Raw genomic sequence first — 20,194 nt, 5'->3', positions numbered from 1 at the left:
CCATGGCCCACCTCTGGTCCCCAGCAAGACCGTGCTGAAGCCAACAGCCCACATCCAAAAGCCTCGGCCCCAGAACTGGAACATGGACAAGGCCCAGCGAGAGGTCTGCGGACAAAGTGCCCCCACCAGCTGCTCCCAGGTCCCCAGGACCAGGTGGGGGTCTTGGCAAGCCCTAGGCGACCTTGAAATGCTGGAAGGATAGTCTCCCCTCCATCCTCAAAGCGCAGGGTGCCAGTGGGAAGCACAAAACCTCTGCAAGCTGGATGGGTAGATGCCTCCTGCCTGCCCACATTCCCCTGGTGTGAAGCTCTCTTTGCCACTCTGAGCTCTGACATTCTGGAGCCTCAGGCACTCCCCATCTGTAAAATGGGCATGGGGGACTTGCCAGTCCTAAGAGGCCAGGTGGGGTCTCTGGGAATTCCCTGAAATGAAACTGGAAACCCCAGAAGCAGCATGACTCTTTACTCAGAGAAAGCACAGACATGGCAGACAGAGCTCAGCCAGAACGACAGCGCAGGGGACCCCACCCCAGGCCGTGCTCACAGCGGGGGGCCGTTAGGAAGCTCCAGCCCCTGGTGGTGGCCCCAGAAAGCAGGTCTCAGGCTGTGCTGTGGCTCCTCGGAACCCCCAACCCAACCCTCAGTCTTCCAGATCTCTAGGTGGGCTCCCTACCAAGAGGACTCAAAGCCTGCGAAGCGAGGACCTACAAAAACCCCCTCACTATCTCTTTACCCCCAACCCCCAGCCAGGTGGGAATAGGCACACCTTTCCAGGGCGGTGCCAGGGTGGGGCCAGGGCTTGGGGTGGAGTCAGAGTGGGAGGTGGGGCCAGGACTGGGGGTGGGGTCAGAACTGGGGTGAGGCCAGGGCTGGGGGTGGAGTCAGAGTGGGAGGTGGGGCCAGGACTGGGGGTGGGGCCAGGGCTGGAGGTGGGGTCAGAGCCAAGGGGTGGAGTCAGGGCTGGGCTGGGGCCAGGGGTAGAGTCAGTTGGGAGGCGGGGTCTGGCCGGGGCTGCAGATGGGGCACCACGGGACTCTGTGCTAGGAACCCCGAGGCCCCCGCCCAGCCTGGGACAGCGCGGGCGAAGCAGCGGTGACTTGTGCCCAGCACAAAGGCTCCAGTCGCAGCACGTTTTCTTTCACCAGCCCAAAGGCCGCCCAGGCAGGGTGGGGGGCAGCCGAAGAGTGTCCACCGGCTCTCCCAGCCCTGGAGAACTTTCTTCCGCTTCTCCAGGCGGGGCCCCTCGGACTCACCGGGCCCTCACACCACCTGGTCGGTGCGTTTGCTGCGCCACACCACCATGCCGGTCATGGCGATGGTCAGCAGGATGGGCACTGCGATGAGCGGGATGAGAATTTCGTCTGGGGGGTCCTGCCAGTGTTGCCTGTCCACGGAGCAGTTTTGGAAGAACCGCCTGTGGACCCCAGCGATGAAGCTCTCCGCCAAGGGGTTGGGCCAGTAGCAGCCCACCACGTTGGTCTCCACCTCGGTGCAGTTGGTGAAGCTCTCGTAGTACCTGCAAAGGCAGAGGGCTTGACCGCCTGGCTCCTCTGCCCCTCCTCACTCTGGCCCTGACCGCCAGGAAAGTGGGGGGCAATCCTGTCTGGCTACCTGCTCTCATCATGGCTCCAGGACACAGGGGAAGGCCTCCTGCTCTGAGCCCTACTGGGCCTGCTGGGCCAGCAGGGTCCATCTCCCTGGCGTCCTTGCCCAGAGGCTCTCTGGCATGGCGACTCCATGCTCTGCTTCCCACCTCTAGGCCTCAGCCCCGCTTTCATCTGCCCCTGAGCCCCCTCCCCAAAGTGCACAGCCATGTTCTACTCCCCTTCGCAGGCTGCCGCGTCACAAACTCGATTCCCCTCGTGCCCACCCCAGCAGACAATGACCTCTGCACAGAGCCCGGTGTCATCGAGCGCAACTCCTGGCCCTCCCATCTTAAAACAGAGGCAGCAGGGCTTCCCTGGTGGCGCAGTGGTTGAGAGTCCGCCTGCCAATGCAGGGGACACGGGTTCGTGACCTGGTCCGGGAGGATCCCACGTGCCGCAGGGCAGCTGGGCCCGTGAGCCGTGGCCGCTGGGCCTGCGCGTCCGGAGCCTGTGCTCCGCAATGGGAGAGGCCACAACAGTGAGAGGCCCGCGTACCGCAAAAAAAAAAAAAAAAAAAAAAAACAGAGGCAGCAGAGCCCAGCATGGAAACTCTGAGGCCATGAGCCCCCCAAAATACACCTCATGCCCCGTCCTGCATCTCCTACGTCATCCCTGCCTCATCTTGGTCATCCACACCCGTCACCTGCTTCCTATGAGGACGTGAAGTCCCAACGCCCAAGGTCTGGGCCCAGCATTTCTCAAGTCTTCCCAGGGGGTACTCTGGGCCTGGCTTCTTTTTCCAAGGCCAAGGGATGTGTGGAGTCACAGCCACTTGGACCTGCAAGACCCTTGTCACCTAAGGCCACTCTATGGGCTCCCCGGGGAAGAGGTCTCTCTGAGGCAGGCCGAGGACCAGCGGCCTCCCAGTCAAGTCAGCTTGCCCTCATTTACCTGTTTTGGGGGAGCGTGTCCCACCTGTGAGCCCAGCCCCGGCCTGTCTTCCTCTCAGACGTCACGTCCCCCAGCCCCCATCTGACAGGACACGTGGGATTCCCCCCGCCCCAGGGTCTTCCTGTCTGTGTCAGGCAACCGGAAAGGGCACTCAGCAAACCACCCATGAGGAGCCACGTCCATCCAGCGGGCTGGCTCTGGACGGTCCTTGAAGCCAACCAAGGGCTACAGCTACCAGGACCCAGAGTTCAGCCCCACGGCCAGCTGGCCTGGGATTAGCGGCCCCTGGGAGTGGTGGCCTAGGCTGGCAGCCATTGTCCAAGGTGCTCTGGTGAGAGGGCTGGTCAGACACGTGCCAAGGTGCACCAGCTCCACCACTGCCCACACTCTCTTGCAGCTGGCAGAGTCCTGCATGCAGGACAGGTATGGGAGCGGGAGAGGCTCCTGCCTCAGATCCCCACAAGCAGCAGGCCCTGCGGCCCCCCTCCTCCCTCCCGTGCGGACCCAGGGCGAGTGGCCTGGCCTGAGCAACAGGAAGGAACTGCTTCCTGCAAGGAGCTTCCTGTACAGAACCTCGTCTCTGCCTGGAAAGGCGGTGGGAAACAGGGCGGCTAATCACTAAACCAGGCCTTCGTAGTGCCCACGCCTCCCAGCAGCCCCGGGCAGTTTCCCAGTCCAGACGCTTGGGTTGCTGGTCAGGCACACGTCTGCCCTGCACCCCTCAGCTAACGCAGACAAGGGAGAGCCACACGAGGCAAAAGAGAGCGGGAAGCAAAGGGTACGGCCTGGAATCTGTGTGCAGAGCCGTGATGTGGCCCCTGGGACAAGCTCAGGCTCTGGGACACCTCACCAGGCAGGTCCTCAGGCAAACCCATCACTCCCCAAGACCCACCCCTCCCACTGGGCCCCGTCAGTGACCTGCCACCCCAGACAGAGCCTCTAACTGGACACCCTGCCAAGCCCCGACCCACCCCAGGGCTCATAGGGCTGAAACGAAGCAGATGGAGCTAGGGGAAGCCCCACTGTGGACAGCAAGCCTGCAGGGGCTGGGGAGTGGTGTGTGGCCCGAGTGACCCCCCGTGCACAGAAAACAGCACAGGACAGCAGCTTAGGGGTCAGGATGAAGAATCAATGTCCTTCAATCCCAGCTAGCCCACTGACCATCTTCCTGACTTTGTCCACATTACTTAGCCTCCATGAGCCTCAGTTGCCCCGCCTGTAAATGGGGTTCATAATTCTTATCCGATAAGGTGACTGAAAGGACCAAATGAGGTGAAGTGAATACACTCCTGACAAGTGCCTGGCACATAGTAGGTGCTCGGTGAGGTCTCGGGGTGAGCCCCAAAGGCCAGGAATGGGGCAGAGCTGAGCACAACACCCATCTCCGTGGGTCGACCTACGGGGCCAGGCGCAGAATGCCCACACCTGGTGCTTCCCAAGAACGCTGGGAAGTGGCTCCGAATTTTAAGAGCAAACGCTTTTAGGATAAAAGACACCGAGAGGTCGGGCACTCAGGCACATGGCAAGAGTTGTAGAGGCCAACTCCCACATCCCAGCATCCCGCCCTTCCCTGGGCTGGGGAGGCAGAAGGCAGGGACGCACACATTCGCACACGCTGCTCCCAAGCCCTGTTAACTCGCCAGCCCAAGTTCAGGCTGGAGACGAAATCAGGGTGTCCTTCACAAGGAAGCTGCTGTTTGTGTGACATCGCAGAACCAGGGTCACGACGGTCTGTGCTTCCCAAGCGCCCCCTGGTCACCCAGGGCCTCCCCATGTCCTCCCTTCAGTCTGGCTTCCAGAGCAAGAGAAGACGCAGCCATAGGCCAGATGGGAAAGGGGGATGCAGAGGCCGGGAGCGAGGCAAACCGCCCCCGTCAGACTCCCTCTCCCGCCAGGCAAACTTCCCTACTCAGGTGGAAGTCGGCCCCTCTCTCTCCAACTCCCAGACCCCCCTCCTGGCTGCCCCCTCTGCTGTCCTCAGGCCCCAGGGCTGGATGTCTGATCTCCTCGCTGAGGCTTTAGCAGGTGACAAAGGCACAGGATGGGAAGCGCCCACCTCATCCTCCCTTACCCCAGACCCCTGTGTGTCCACTCCAGGCTTGGCGTCCAGGCCAGGCTCAGAGGACAAGAAGAAGCCTGGCCAAGCCCCTTCCCGAGCCCCCAGCCCCCCTTCCCAGCAGACACAGAAATTTCATACTGTTTGGTTCAGCGAACAACTATGTCTGCGAGGGGCCTGCCACTGTCCCCGGGGGAGTTGGGCCTGGAAGCCCCTAGAACAGCCACTGGGGGCAGAGACTACAGGGGCCGGGGTCTTGGAGGGGAAAGGGCTGATGCAACTGAGCAAATCCGGGGCTCCCAGGGAGGATGGGGCCTCCAGGCAAGCACGGCTCACAGGACAGTGTGAGTCTGCAGCGGCCGCCAGCAGCGCACCAGATTGAGATGGCCAAGTGGGAAGTGGAGGAGGGCGGGCACAGCCCGTAGGTGATTTCTGAGGAGGTGAAAGGGCCACCTTGACACTTGATGCTAGGTGTGACCAGAGGAGATCAAAAACCTCGGGAGCTTCTAGAACGTCGGGCTCTCTGTGGTGAGGCACTGCTCCCGCCACACCAGGTAGAAACCAGCGGGGTTCAGTTTCTCTGGGGTCCACTGGTCCTGACTACCAACCCAGCCCTGGCCGGTGCTGTGAAGAAAACCCAAAATGACAATTTCCACCCAGCATGGACCGTGAAGAGAGGCAGGCACGCCAGGGCAGGGCACTAACCCAATTCAGGAAGGGCAGTGGGTGTCAGGGTTTCCCAGAGACATGACCTCGCTCAGAGGAATGGGGGACACACAGCCTGGAGTGTCCAGTTTGGAACTGCCAGGGTGGTCCGTGTGGGGAGTGGAGGGCTGTGAGGCTTGGAGTGGACCTCGGAGCATGCGGGGCACAGACGCCGAGGGTAGGACGTGGGCAGGGCAAGGGCGGGGCACGGGCACACGGTCAGCAGGATACAGACGGGCTGTGGGCAGAGGGTAGTCCAGCCACGGGCAGGGCATGGGCAGGGCGTGGGCTGGGCGTGGGCAAGCCACGGGCAGGGCGTGGGCTGGGCGAGGGCAGGGCGAGGGCAGGCCCAGTGCCTGAGCAGGGACACTCACACGATGAACTCCGACAAGTTGCACCACTTCCAGACCTCCACCTTCTTCATCCTTTCAGCAAAGGTCTGGCCGCAGTGGGGCAGCATGGCCAGCATGCGCTTCTCATTGCAGCCGCCCACTGGGGGACACTCCCCTAGAGAGGAGACAGCCGTGAGCACTGCTGGAATTGCTGGCATGAGCCTTGAAGGGCTCCTGCTGATGACCCTCAAGGCCAGCTGGGGTCTTCCTCCTTCACCTTGACCTCCATGTGACCCGGGGAGGTTGAAGCCAGTGCAGAAAGAGTGACCCACTTGGAGGCGTCCAGGAGACAGGACCCAGAGGGCCCGTGGCCTCCCAGGGCAGCATGGGAAGAAGCAGGTAAGAGGACAGCATGCAGAGGGACAGGGGTCCCGGGAGTGGAGAGGCTGAGGGCTGACGGAGTCCGGGCTGGGTGGGGGCAGGGAGCAGGGGCGACCACTGCACCTCGAGGGTGGGGGCACCCGCAGCATGTCCCAGGAAGCGTTCTGAGAGTCTGATGACAGTCCCAGGCCTCTGGGCAGCGACAGAGGGCCCTTGACAGTAAGGACTGCCCACCCTGTCAAAGCCACCCCCTTGAACTCCAGGAGGCCAGGGGCTGAGGGCTGCAGGGTCCAGCAACAGCGGCCAGGCCTTTGAACACTCTTGGGGTCTGGCAGGACCCCTGCCCCAGGATTTCTCATCACTCTTCCGGAACTCTGCCCCCAACACTTCCTGTGCCCTCCACCCCCAGAGAACACCCTCCTCCCACTGGGAACACCTGCCTGTCTGACCCTCAGGACCCGTCCCCCCACCCTCTCCAGGCATCCGATTTCCAGGGGTCAGTTCCCCCCCCTCGTAATCTTCCCTCTCGTGACCCCCAGCTTTGGCTCCCATCATATAATCAAGAGAAAGCCCTGCTGTGCATGTCCTGGAGTACATATGTTGTATTGATATATGTATGTGTGTGCATCTATGTGTGTGTGTGTGTCTTAGTGTGTGTGTGTTGTGTTCACATCTGTGTGTGTTGTGTGTGTAGGTATATCTGCCCTGCCATGTATATCCTGACATATATATGTGTGTATGTATATATGTGTGCTGCCCTGCCGTGTGTGTCCTGATGTGTGTATGTGTGTTGTGTGTATATGTATGTCTGTGTGGTATGTGTGTTTGTACATGTGTGTGTCTATGTGCACGCTGCCCTACTGTGTGTATCTGGTGTATGTGTGCCTATGTGGGACTCACAACTTCACAACTTACAATAATCTTACAGTAATGAAGACAGTGTGGTACTGGCATGAGGGTAGACATATAGATCAATGGAATAAAATTGAGAGTGCAAGAATCAACCTTCATTTTAGAATAAAATTATTTTCTCTAAATGTACCAAGACAATTCACCAGGGAAAGAATAGTCTTTTCAACAAATGGCGCTGGAACTACTGTATATACACATGCAAGAGAATAAAGTTAGACCCTTTCCTCACAATTTACACAAAAATTAACTCAAAACATATAAGAGAGCTAAATGTAAGAGCTAAACTATAAAAATTCTTAGGATAAAAGGAGAAAGTCTTTGTGTCCTTGTATAAGACAAAGTCTTCTTAAATATGACACCAAAAGCACAAACAACAAAAGAAAAAGACAGAAAGTGAACTATATCAAATTTTTTAACTTTTGTTCTTCAAAAGATACCATCAAGAGAGTGAAAAGACAACCCACCGAATGAAAGAAAATGTATGAAAATCGTATTTCTGATAAGGGGCTTGTATCTAGCATAGATAAAGGACTCTTATGACTCTATAAAAAGAGAGCAATGACCCATTTAAAAATAGGCAAAGGATCTGAATAAACATTTCTCCAAAAATATACACAAATGACCAATAAGCACATGAGAAGACAATCAACATCGTTAGCCATCAGGGCAATGCAAGTCAAAACCATAATCAGATATCACTTCACACCCCCCAAGATAGCTATTATCAAAAAGATCTAACAGAGGTGGGGGGAGGGGAGGGGAGAAAAAAAAAAAGATCTAACAAATGTTGGTGAAGATGTGAAGAAATTTGAACCCTCATATGCTGCTGGTAGAAACGTAAAATGATGCAGCCACATTGAAAAATAGTTTCCTGGCAGTTTCTCAAAATGTTAAAAATACAATGACTATATGACCCCACAATCACACTACTAGAGGTAGTAGTGTAATTTCTTTCCATAAAAGAATGAAGTACTGACACGTGCTACAGCTTGGATAAACCTTGAAAACATTATGTTAAGTGAAAGATGCCGGTCACAAAATACCACATATTGTATGATTCCATTTAATGAAGTCTGCAAAATAGCCAAATCTATAGAGGCAGAGTGCAGATTAGATTACTTAAGGCCAAGGGGGTTGGTGGAATGGGTCATCACTGCTAGTGAGCATGGAATTTATTTAGGAGTGATGAAATGTTCTCAACTGGATGGTGGTGATAGTTGCAAAACTCCGTAAATATACTAAAAAACATTGAACTATATACTTTAAATGGGTGAATGTGTGGTATGTGAGTTATACCTCAAAAAGCTTTTTTAAAAAATAAAAGTTTTTTCAAACATTCAAAAGTTGAAAGAAGGTATTACAAGCACACTCAAACTTCAGGTAATATTTAAGAATTTCCTTTAGGGAGAAGGAAAATAATATCAGAAGTAAATATTGATCTTCACAAAGGAATGAAGAGCACCAGAAATTGTAACTCTAGGAGTAAATATATAAAGTTTGTTTCTCAACATTTAAATCTTTTAAAAGATAACTGACTGTGAAAACAAAAACAATAACGTACTGTGGGGACTTCCCTGGTGGCGCAGTGGTTGAGAATCCACCTGCCAGTGCAGGGAACACGGGTTCAATCCCTGGTCCGGGAAGATCCCACATACCGCGGAGCAACTAAGCCCATGAACCACAACCACTGAAGCCCACGCACCTAGAGCCCGTGCTCCACAACAAGAGAAGCCACCGCAATGAGAAGCCCGCGCACCGCAGTGAAGAGTAGCCCCCGCTCGCTGCAACTAGAGAAAGGCCGCATGCAGCAACGAAGACCCAAAGCAGCCAAAATTAAATAAATAAATTTATAAAAATAAATAAATAAATAAATAATGTATTGTGGATTTACAACTTAAGTTTAAATAAAATGTATGACAGTGATAATATAAAGGGCAAAATGGAAAATGGAAGGTTCTTGTGCTATACGTGAATTGATATAATATCATTTAAGAGACTGAGTCTCTCAGGGTGACCACGTGAGGTGCCTGACTTGGCCGCACACCAGACTCACCCAGGCCACAGCCCAGGCCCTGAGACAGGGACCAAGAATCGGTGTTTGTTAAACTGCCCCTACACCCACATAATTCCAACGTGCTGTCAGAGCTGAGAACAAGTGGGAAGAGCAATGCTTGCTCACAGTTACGTGCACACAGGCACGTGGAGATCTTGTGCAATGAAGATTCTAACCCCGCAGGCCTGGGGCACCAAGATGCTAATCTCTGACAAGCTCCAGGTGGGTGATGCGAGACCCAGGCCCACACTCTGCAGAGTAAGAGACAGAAAATGGGAGCGCTGAAACCAAGAGTCAGAGGGGAGTCAGATAGCCCCGTGGCTCTGCTCCCCAGCCCAGACGCACTCACTCTCCTCTCTGAGGCTCGGTTTCCCTATCTGGAAATGGAGCCGTGACACCTGCCGTGACACCTCCTTGCCCGGCTTCCCTCCGCTTCAGTACTGACCAATGTCCACTGAGTGCCCTGTCCTAAGTGTGGTCCAGCTCGCCGAGCCCTGCAACAGCCCGACAAGACAGGACCACTGTGACTGGGGAAAGTCATCGACCTGCTCAGTAACACGGTAGGGGGCCGAACCCAGGTGCAGCCCTGGGTCCAGGGCCGTGCAGGCCCGCAGTTAGTGACTTTAGGGAACGCAGGCTCTCAGGCTGAGGTGGAGGCAGATGATGAGAAGGCAGCCTATGCTCCTTTCTCCCACTGGTTTCCCTGTTCCAAAGGCATCTTTTCCCCGCAGCTCACTGACAGGCTCCCCACCACAGGCTCTGAAAGTCCACCTGACATCCAGCCCTTGTACCCATTCCTGGGCCTGGTCTTGTCATCCCCTGACAGTATCCTCTCAGTATCCTTCATGGCTGTCCTGGGCTCCACCCTCCTCCCACATGGGCACGGGCCAGGCAAGTCTCACACTGTTCGCCCCTGCTGGCTGCTGCCACTCCTCCCAGCCATGGCCCGACTGGACCTGGCCTGTCTAGACCACCTGGACCACCATCTAGACCCAACTGAACCTGGATCCATGGACCTGGATGACCTGGACTTTAATCCTCTGGACCTGGACCCCCTGGACCCCTTGGGCCTTGAATACCTGGACCCTGGACCTCCTAGATGCCCCCTAGACCTTGAATACCTGGACCCCCTGGACCTGTTGGACCCCTTGGACCCGGAACCCTGGACCTGGAACACCTAGACATCCTCAGCCTGACCCAACGGCCACCTGTCGGATCACTGAGACCCAGCCCAGGGCTTTCTCCTCCTCCCCTCCCACTTCTCCCCACCACTGGAGCCCCTTCCTCCTCTCCCTTCCTGCTTCCTCATGGACAGAATCTCCATGTGTCCCAGAATCGCCACATACCCAGCACCACAGGGGCCTGGCCAGGGCAGGTTGAGAATGTGTCATCAAGGACCACGTGACATCCTAAGGCAGGTTTCCTGGGATAAATTCTCCCGCCCATGGGGGCGGGCAGGGGGTGCTGTGAGGATGCACAGGGCAGGCACCATGGGACACCTGTCTGATCAACCACAGGTGCCCTCCGTGAGGGGGTGGGGAGACTGGTAATTACGGCACCATTTCTTTTTTTTTTTTTTTTTTAATTTTATTTTTGCTGTGTTGGGTCTTCGTTTCTATGCAAGGGCTTTCCCTAGTTGTGGCGAGCGGGGGCCACTCTTCATCGCGGTGCGCGGGCCTCTCACTATCGCGGCCTCTCTTGTTGCAGAGCACACACTCCAGACGCGCAGGCTCAGTAGTTGTGGCTCACGGCCCTAGTTGCTCCGCGGCGTGTGGGATGCTCCCAGACCAGGGCTCGAACCCGTGTCCCCTGCATTAGCAGGCAGATTCTCAACTGCTGCGCCACCAGGGAAGCCCATGGCACCATTTCTGATGCACAGGCTTCAGGGGCTCCCAGCCAAACCCAACAACCTGCCCTGTGTTATAAGAGTGAGGTAAAGATGCAGATTCCTGACAACACCAAGAAAGTGTGTTGCTGCCACCCACTCAAGCTACCAGCTGCATTAGTAAAGGTCTCGGGAATTAAGTTGAAATAGAAAACCATTTCAGTTGGTTCCATCAGGGAAACAAAGAAAATGCACTGTGTTCCTTTTGTCTAGGGGACTTCCAGACTCTGGGAGATGAGAAACAGCCAAACAGATGCATTTCCAAGAGAAAGGCCTTTTATGGCCAGTCACTTGGAAACGAAATACAGGAGCTCTCGTTCTCCTCTTGCGCAAATCAGCATCGAGCAGACTGCAGGCTCTGCAGCGATGGGCCATGGCCAGTAGGGCTGTGGGAGGGTGTGGTTTCTGAAAGGTTCTGCCCCCAGTCCCTGCAGTCTGAGGAGTTCCCTCCCCACCCTGGACCTCAGTTTCTGTATCTATATGATGAATAGGGACGTCAGAGGACCTTCAAACACCTCTCGGCTAACCACCTCCTTGCAATCACTGCGTCACTGGGCTACTTGATATCCAGCCACTGCCTCTGGGCTCGCTTGAGTCCACAGAATCCAGTGTGAAAGGAGGTGGCTCAACAGCAGGACAACATTACGCCCACCAGTGACAAAAACAGTGACAGTGACATGTTCATACACATACACACTGGCATGGGCACTCTGTCTGGGGGTGCTGTGAGCCGCTGGTAGCCACAGCTGCTAGCAAACTCGAGTGCCCACAGAATGTGTGCCAGGCACTGATGGGAGCTTCCCATACACACAACCCTTTCATTCCACACTCTTGGTCCCCGCACATCGTTATGGGGACTGAACTCATTGAATCCAAATGGCTATCACAACAGCCCTTTATAGGGTGCTATTCCTGCATCCACACTAGAGTGGGGGAAACTGAAGCTAAGGGCCAGTAAGTAAGTGTCTCATAATCTTGGTGTTAAGGTGCTGCAAAGGGAGGCCCCCAGAATTCACACCCAGACCCAAGGGGCTGGTCAAGGGCTAGGCATGAAACCGAGCAGTAGGCCTTGGGTTAATTAGTAGAACTTCAACCAAAAGTGAAAAAGGATGGGGGGAGAGGCTTTTTAAACTGAAGTAAGTAAACTTAACTTAGTTCAACTATTATTTTTGGTTTTACACTGGCCAGGTGAATTGCCATGACACACGATGTCCTGATTCCCTATCTTTCCATTTGTATGTTGTTTGTTGTTAAAAAGAGGAAACCTCATTTGGGTAAGTCGAGGGAACTGTTGGACTTCACCCTTCTGTTCTTGTGCTACAAGAGTTGAATTGTGTTCTTTGTGTGTATCTTTGCATTTGTCTTGGGCGTAAGTGTGACTTCTATGGGAAACAAAATCTGTTTTCGGAATGCAGCACCTCAGGGTGCGTCCTGCAGAAGTGGACCACTTCCAGTTGCAAAGCAATGAAATGTAAAAAGATGATTTTCCTTTGTAATACAACCTGGCCATAATACTCCCTAGATTCAGGGGGAAATTTTTGCCCTTTAATGGGTCCCTAAACTACACTACTATTATGCATTAGAGCTGTTTCACAATAGAGAGGAAAAATGGGATAAGATTTATAAACTAATAAGTTTTGTATTGAAATAAATACCTGATTCATGAATAAGTTTTAAAATGAAGGTATGGGACTTCCCGGTGGGGCAGCGGTTAAGAATCTGCCTGCCAATTCAGGGGACACGCGTTCGATCCCTGGTCCAGGAAGATCCCAGATGCCACGGAGCAAAGAAGCCCGTGCACCACAACTACTGAGCCTGCACTCTAGAGACCACGAGCCACAACTACTGAGCCCACCTGCCACAACTACTGAAGCCCACACACCTAGAGCCCATGCTCCACAACAAGAGAAGCCACCGCAATGAGAAGCCCACGCACCGCAATGAAGAGGAGCCCCCACTCGCCGCAACTAGGGAAGCCCACGCGCAGCAACGAAGACCCAACGCAGCCATAAATTAATTAATTAATTAATTAATTTAATGAAGCTATGAGATCTCTGCCTATCTGGATATATGTATGTCTATGTATACATTATAATTATATGTCTTTATCTCTGGATAGTATTACCAAAACTAATTTGTAAATGAGCGCTACTTAATTGGCTTAAAGAAAAGTAAGTGCTTACAAATCAAACATTTCTAAATACAACAAAAAACTAACCAAAATGAATTTCAGGTTCATGTGATCTGGGGAATATTCAGTATTAAATTAATATCCAGCATTAAAGTTAGTTTAAGTATAGTTAATACAGACATGTCTTTAGAGTCATCAATGTTAAGTATGATAATTTTATTGTACCTAGGTTTACTGAAAGTCAGTAAATTCATATTATATCTACTGAAAAACTTGTCAACAAGAAAATGAATTTTGTATGATGATACTGTCATAAGTAAAAAAAATAAAGATAAGTGGTATAGAAGCTTTTAGGTGAACTCTTTAGAAGTAATTATGTTTTAGTCTTTCCAGATTCTTAGTAACTTGAAACTTTCGAGTTTTTCTGAATTAAGTTAAATGATAAACATTTCTTGAAGGTCTAGGTCATTTTTAAGATAAAGTACTGGAACACTGATTGCTAGACAAGTCTATCTTCTTTTGTCTTACGAGAGAAAAAAAAAACTAAAGGTGTTTGGGTTTATTAGACACACATCTTGAACCACTTTAAAGAGAAATTATGCTATAAAAACGTATTTTTTAAAAAATGTTTTTAGAGGTTAGAGAACATGTTTATAAGTTTGCCAATCAGAAAACGTTGGTATAGCAAACAGTTCAGTTAGTTGGCTTTTGGTTTTTGCTGGCGATTACGGTTTTTAAGGGTTAAAAATTCTAATAAATACGCGATTAAACTATTAAAAATAATAAGGAAATCACTTCAGAATGTAAAGAAAATACATTGTCAGCAAGAGAAGGATGGAGATATTTTTGTTAAAGAAAAAGGGAAAATAATTTTGTCCTAGAGCTCATTGTTTCTAGATGGGAAAAAATAAGGGACAAACTTATATAGATACAGAAAGTTGTAGAAGGTTTATGGAAAAGGAACCTTAAGAAAAGAGTTTCGTGCATGGTCAGGATTGATTGAGATTAGATTGAATTTAAAAGCAAACTAATACAGGACTAGAGTTTGTTTTTCTCTCTCTGTAAAGAGAACAAAGTTTTCCTGGAATATTGAGCAGCTTTGATAACAGACTGTAAGTTTCTTTCTCTAGCTAACTTTGAGTTTCCCAAAGGGCCCCTGAGCCATCTCAGAAAGACATATTAAACTAATTAAGATTATTTGGTCTATTAAACTACATGGAAAACATTATATGAAAAAATTTCTCTAATAAAGTTGTCACAGAGTATAACTACTCGTGACAGGTATCACTGCTTGCTTTAAGTCTACTGCTTGGAGCACGTGCAATGTTTGTGTGACAATTTGATATAATTGATAAGATGTATAACCTATAAAATGTTTCCCTGTCAACATACCTTTGTAGCTGTTTGTTATGTCTGATTAGTTTTCCCCCAACATGGATAACTAGGCAAACATATAAACAAAAAGTAGGAGTAGCACCAAGGGACATGATAGACCCAGGGCAGGCAGCAAACACAATCAAGGGACAGATACTTTGATCATCAGTGCTTTCTACTGAAAGATTTGCAACCAAAAGGGGGAAATGACAGAAGAAAATTTCACATATTGAGGTATAGGGAAGTCTTTCTGGTTTACATGATTTAACTCAAATTTCATGCTAATTTAAAACAGCCTGTTTGTGGTCTGTTAAACATACATTGTATGTCTGCTTTAACCATTAAGGGAAAAACTACATTTGGAGAATAGTACAAACACGCATTTTGATTATTATCCTCATTGTAACATATCTACTAATTTTCAAATGTTTGTCTAGGTGCTATGACAAAGCAATCAAAGAGGGAAGTACTGTTTTCATAATACAAAATATTGATGCTAAGCTTGGAAATAGGGACTATTTCCAACTCTGTGTCCAATTCCCCAAATTGTGGCAGGACTAGGCCTCGTTTCACCAGGAAGTAACCAGAGTGATCATCACCCCATTCCCTCAAAGATTTGGGAAAAGTTAAAACAAAAACGGAACCAAAGCCAAGTTCCTCTGCTAAGTTTATGATTAACCTTTCTATCCAAAACTTTCTTCCCTTTCATATTCTGCACCTCTTCCTCCTCAGGATTGGAAAATATCAAAGAAAAGGGGGGACTGAAACCAAGCAGGACTCTGCAGGACCCTCTCAGGTACAGAAGCCCTTCTGGGTCCCCTGTTTCTTGTTTGTAGCAAAAAGCTTTAGTCTCCTAGGGGCCTCCCCTGAGTCACAAAAGCCTGGCTCAAGAAGTAATGATTGAAAGGATGTAGACATGTAGTGACAAAAATAGCAGTTGGGCCTAGAGAATGGTAACAAGTTAAAGAGTAAATCAGCCATAGAGCAGTCACAGAATCTTTATTCCCTCCCTGAAGAGGACAGATGACAGTGTCTGATGCATACTCCTGGGCTGTTTTGTACATACTTGATAAAAACTGCCGCCAGAGGGGAAAGGCTACCTGCGTGACGATCAGACTGTCGCCATGACACAAGCAACTCCATCTGTTCTGCACGCAGTCTCCTGCACGTCCTGGAAGCTTTCCTTTAAAAGCTCCTGTCCTCTGATTGGCAACGTGGAGTTGGTTTGGGGGATGCTAGTCTGCCATCTTCCTAGGTTCCTGGATTCCTGAATAAAGCATCTCTTTCCCCCCACCAACTCCTGTCTCTCGAACATTGACTTCCGAGCAGTGAGCAGCCCAAGCTGAGGTCAGTGTTGGCTCCGGGTGGGAACAGACACAGAGGCAGAGGCCCAGCTGAGTGGACTTCTCTTGACCTCACTACCCCAGGGCCCTGCACGGCAGCAACTGCTTCTGAATTAGGGTTTGTAATTTTCAAAGAAGCACCTTCCCTGATGGGCCCTTCAGAGCCCCTGATGGGCCCCTATGGTCAAGAGGAACCGCCCCCCCGCCGTGGCCCTGCGCCCTGGGAAGCCAGGCCCCCCACTTGGCACAGCTCAGAGGCAGCTCAGGGACAGCAGGGTGTCAGGATCCACAGCATAGACAGCCGGCAGCCCTGAAACCCTCCTTCGAGATGCAGCAACCTCCAGGGCTGATATGGCCCCCATCCCACCTATGACAAAGCAGCACGGGACCAAGAGCCGGTTCGCCTCTCCCTGCATCTCCCTGACGCAGTCAGGAGCCAGTTCCTGAGGCCCTCACTCTGACCAGACCAGCACCGGGCTGTGTCTGCTGAGAGGCTGGCCTGGTCCCCACCCCAGGCTCCATGGGAGGGGGACACTGGGACCAACAAGACAAGACAAGGTGGCCTCCAGAACCATGCCCACGTGAGCCCAAGATTATTAACACAGGAGATTTCTGCACAGGGTCTGCCTTTGGGCCTTCTCAACTCCATGCTACAGGCTGGTGAGGAGAACCTCGGATTCCCTCATAGTGAAGCAAAGGATTCCTCTTCCATTTCAAGGACCAAAACCTCCATCCAAGAGCTTTGTATTTGAAGGTTGCTGAAATGCCACATCAGTGCACTCCTGATTTCTGGAAGCCACCAATCACCCTTTCCTTCAACACAAAACCCAGCTAATCCTAGGGCTCTAACCCCAGAATGTGAAATGAAGTCACACTTTCTCCACCCCAGGCATCTCCAGTGGAAGGGTAACCTAGAGTTCAAGATGTCGATGGGCCTATGCCGCCTTTTCCAAATTTCACGTCATCAAAGCTGACAATGGGGCTTCCCTGGTGGCGCAGTGGTTGAGAGTCTGCCTGCCAATGCAGGGGACACGGGTTCGTGCCCCGGTCCGGGAAGATCCCACATGCTGCGGAGCGGCTGTGCCCGTGAGCCGTGGCCGCTGAGCCTGCGCGTCCGGAGCCTGTGCTCCGCAACGGGAGAGGCCACAACAGTGAGAGGCCCGCGTACCGCAAAAAAAAAAAAAAGCGGACAATGATATTTCAAATAAGCCCAATTTTGCATCTTACAGCCAGGGAGACTGAGACCAGTGAGAGCAAGGGAGCATCCCAAAGGACCCAGGGGACAGTGGCCCCCACGGACAGGGCCTGAGACCCTTGAACCCCAGGCCAGGGCTCCCTCCTCCCAGAGCTGGCCAGGCTCAGACCCTGCTCTGCAACTCCCAGTCTCAGCAAGTCTCTCCCACCGAAGCCCTCCCCAAACACGCATACCCTATTATTTGGATGATTTCTTTAGAACGATTTTTCAAAACAACCTTTTCATTCAATCCATTCCCAATTTGTGAGCAATGTGTTCTCCCAGGAGTTGTGTTTTCTTGCTGGAGAAGGGATCTGAGAGGGGAAGCCTCGGAAAGCCGCCCCCTGCCCCCTCCAGCCAGTCTCTCCAGACACGCGCACACACACTCACACTGAAACATTGTCCTCGGAAGGACCCGCACAGCAGGGAAGGTCTAGCACTCCCAGTTCTGGATTCCTCTCATCCACACCCCTGCGCCTGGTGTGAACGCAGGAGCCCCGGGACGAGGAGCGCACTATCTCACAGGGAGGAGGGAGACGGACATGCTCGCCGCCGCTGCTCGCTCGGGGTGTCGCGCTGGCATGGCGTCCCCAGCTCCAGGGCAGCGAGGCCGGGGACATCGCAGCTGGGAGGGGCAGGCCCAGGCCGAGTCTGCGGCTGGCGATGCAGAGCCCGCAGGAGACCCTGCGCCTTCCTTCCTAGTCCGGTCCGTCGCCATCGGCTTGGAGAGAGCCTGGGGACCGCACCCGGTCACCCCTCGCCCCTCCGGAGCGGGGCGCGCCAGGCTCGCCCAGGTCGGTGCAGGGGAGGAGGTGCAGCCAGGTGCGGATGCAGGAAGGCAAAGGCCGCGCGGATCCCACAGCCCCAGAGGCGGTTGGGCCCCCGGTGCCGGACCGAGCGTCCCCTTACCGCAGAGCAGCAGCAGCAGCAGCAGTAGCGGGAAAACGTGCGGGCGCCGCCGCGCTCTTGTCTCCATGGCTGACCAGCTGTGGCGCGCGGTCCAGCTGTGTGGCGCACCATCCAGCTGAGGCGCGCGGTGCACCTGAGTCCCGGCTGGGGGCGCTAGGGGCGCCCGGGGGCGGAGCCCAGGCGGGGAAGGGGCCGCAAAAAGCCCGCCCCCAGGAGGTGCCTTCCCCCAGGATGTGCTCTGCGCCCCTTAGGATGCGCCTCCCTCCCACCCAGGTGCCCTCCCTCAGGTCGTGCTCCCCCAGGACGTGCTACCCCTCAGGACGCTTCCTCCCCCAGGATGCTCCCATCCCTAGGACGAGTACCCTAAGGACGCGCCCTATAGCCCAAAATATGTCTTCCCTCACTGGACGGTCCTTCCCCCAGGACGGATCCCCTCCACAGCGCAAGCCCCCTTCCTGCAGCCCTGGGGGCGCGGCCCACCGCAAGTGAGCGCCTGGAAGGCTCCGCGCCCGACTGGGCTGCAGGGCAAGATGAGGGGCGGGTGAGGGCAGCCTGCCAAGGAGCGGGCAGGATCCTGCGGATGCACCCACCCTCCCCCCAGCCCGAAGAAGAGCTGGGCAAGGTGTCTGGAGAAGGACTGCTGTGCGTCTCTGTGCCATGAGACCGGCGAGGGCAGCGCCCCTGGGGAGAGAGCTGGCTGAGAGTGGGGATATCTCTGTGTGAAGGTGCGGAGAGGAGCCCTCAGGGTGGAGCGCAGCTGACCCCCGAACTCTTACTGGCCTCAGGCCCCCAGGATACTTTCCTGGGGCCTCGCCTGTGCCAGGAGCCTTTGCACCCCTCTGGACTAGAGCGGGTGGGGCCATACACGCGTGCACCCGGCTGCACTCCTGCACACACCCCACTGCCCATGGCTAGAACCGCGTCCTCAGGCCCTGGTCCTGCCCTGTGCCCTCTGGAGGCCTCAGGGGACAAGACGAGGGCCAGGAGAGTGACTGGGTACCCCTAAGGACCTGACCTAGAGGAGTGTCATGGGCTCCGAGGGGAGGGAGGGAGGGACTTGGGATTCTCCAACCATGGATCACTTCACCTGGCTTGGTCACCTCTGTCACCCTCAGCCCCTAGCATAGACTCTGGCCCCATGGACAGCTGGTCACATTGTCACTGGTGGGGACCCCTCTGCCCTACGGTGCCCCCAGTCCACACACCCCCCAGCACGTGCTGGTCTGAGGGCTCAGGGAGCTGGGTCAGGAAGATGGGGGCCCCCTCAGGGACTGGTTGCTCTCGGCCTGGGCCCTTCCCAAGTCAGAGGGATGGAGCAAGTGGGCTCCCCACCTGGACAAGGGCTCCGCCTCTCTGAGTGGTGGAAGATGGGTAATACCCCCACCCCGAAGTCCAGGTCCTGCGAGGGAGGGTTGGGGAGAGGGATTCTAGTACAGGCATCGCAAAACAACTACCTTGCAAGAGCTGAACTGACCTTTCTTGCGTGAGGAAGTCCACTTAATAAGGGATTGAAGCTTTCTGTGCTTTTTCTGATTACAAACAGAATCATTTCAAGGGAGAATTCAAGCTAGTTAAAATTGACCAGCCGTCCTGCCTGCCTCTGCCCTAGGTGGTGGCAAGCACAGATGCAGGGGCGACTCAGCACCTGTGACCCAGGCCTTCCACGCGTTCAGCGGGGGCTGAAGTCTCGGCCAGTGTTTCCTGCCAGCTGCCCTCTCTCAGATGCCCTGCACCAAGGGAGACAAGCCAAGAGCACGGCCCAGGTGTCCACCAGTGTCCCAGGAGGCCACAGACTCACAGAGGCCTGCACCACTCCACGAGAGAGGCTAGGCCAGACCTCGCAGGCGATTGCACACAGCTAGCAGGCTGGAATGGGGGAGATGGGCCGGATGCGGGGGGCAGATCAGACAGCACCCTGGAGCCTGCCCCAGCCTGGGGCTGTGGCTCCACACTGACCGGTACTAGGGAATGAGCACCCTGGGAGGCAGGGCGCTGGATGAAGCTGCTCCCCTGTCTGCGATGCCCTCCCCTCCCCCATCCCGTAGACTCGGGTCCCTGCACCCTACTTCCATGGAGCTCCTCCGTGCCCCAGGGCAAACTCCCGAGGCCTACAGGCTGCCCACGCATCCCCGTTAGAGGGAGTGCCTGAGAGGCAGGGCCCTGGCTTCCGTTCCCCGTGCACAGGGCACGTGGTCTGCTGGCGCAGGGGGTTTCAGGCAGGTAGTGAGAAGGGGGTTGGGAGAGTCCCAGAGGGGCCATCGTGCTGGGGCCCCACGCTGCTGCTCCCACATTCATCCTGTCCTGGCACCCGCTGGGCACACTGGACCCCCCTGTGCAGAGCTG

At 53.9% G+C, this 20,194-nt stretch overlaps 1 protein-coding gene across 1 annotated transcript; it reads right to left on the bottom strand.

Annotated features, from left to right (window-relative positions):
* Nucleotides 1-445: 445 nt before the first annotated feature.
* RAMP3 (receptor activity modifying protein 3) lies at nucleotides 446-18,259 on the bottom strand. Its single transcript, XM_030871267.3, has 3 exons — nucleotides 17,852-18,259; nucleotides 5,672-5,804; nucleotides 446-1,515 (listed from the first exon to the last, which is right to left on the bottom strand). The coding sequence occupies exons 1-3, from the start codon at nucleotides 17,916-17,918 to the stop codon at nucleotides 1,260-1,262; spliced, it is 456 nt and encodes a 151-aa protein (XP_030727127.1). The 5' UTR covers nucleotides 17,919-18,259; the 3' UTR covers nucleotides 446-1,259.
* Between the last annotated feature and the right edge of the window lie 1,935 nt (nucleotides 18,260-20,194).

This window comes from Globicephala melas, chromosome 9 (genome assembly GCF_963455315.2).
Source record: "Globicephala melas chromosome 9, mGloMel1.2, whole genome shotgun sequence".
In the NCBI taxonomy this organism is placed as follows: Eukaryota; Metazoa; Chordata; class Mammalia; order Artiodactyla; family Delphinidae; genus Globicephala; species Globicephala melas.
This window is presented reverse-complemented; position numbering and strand designations above follow the sequence as displayed.

Excerpts from the sequence above, each read along its gene's own strand:
- RAMP3 (XM_030871267.3), bottom strand. The coding sequence starts at position 17,918 with ATGGAGACAAGAGCGCGGCGGCGCCCGCACGTTTTCCCGCTACTGCTG. Across the intron at positions 5,805-17,851 it reads GCTGCTGCTGCTGCTCTGCG|GGGAGTGTCCCCCAGTGGGC; the intron begins GTAAGGGGACGC and ends TCTCCTCTCTAG. Across the intron at positions 1,516-5,671 it reads AACTTGTCGGAGTTCATCGT|GTACTACGAGAGCTTCACCA; the intron begins GTGAGTGTCCCT and ends CTGCCTTTGCAG.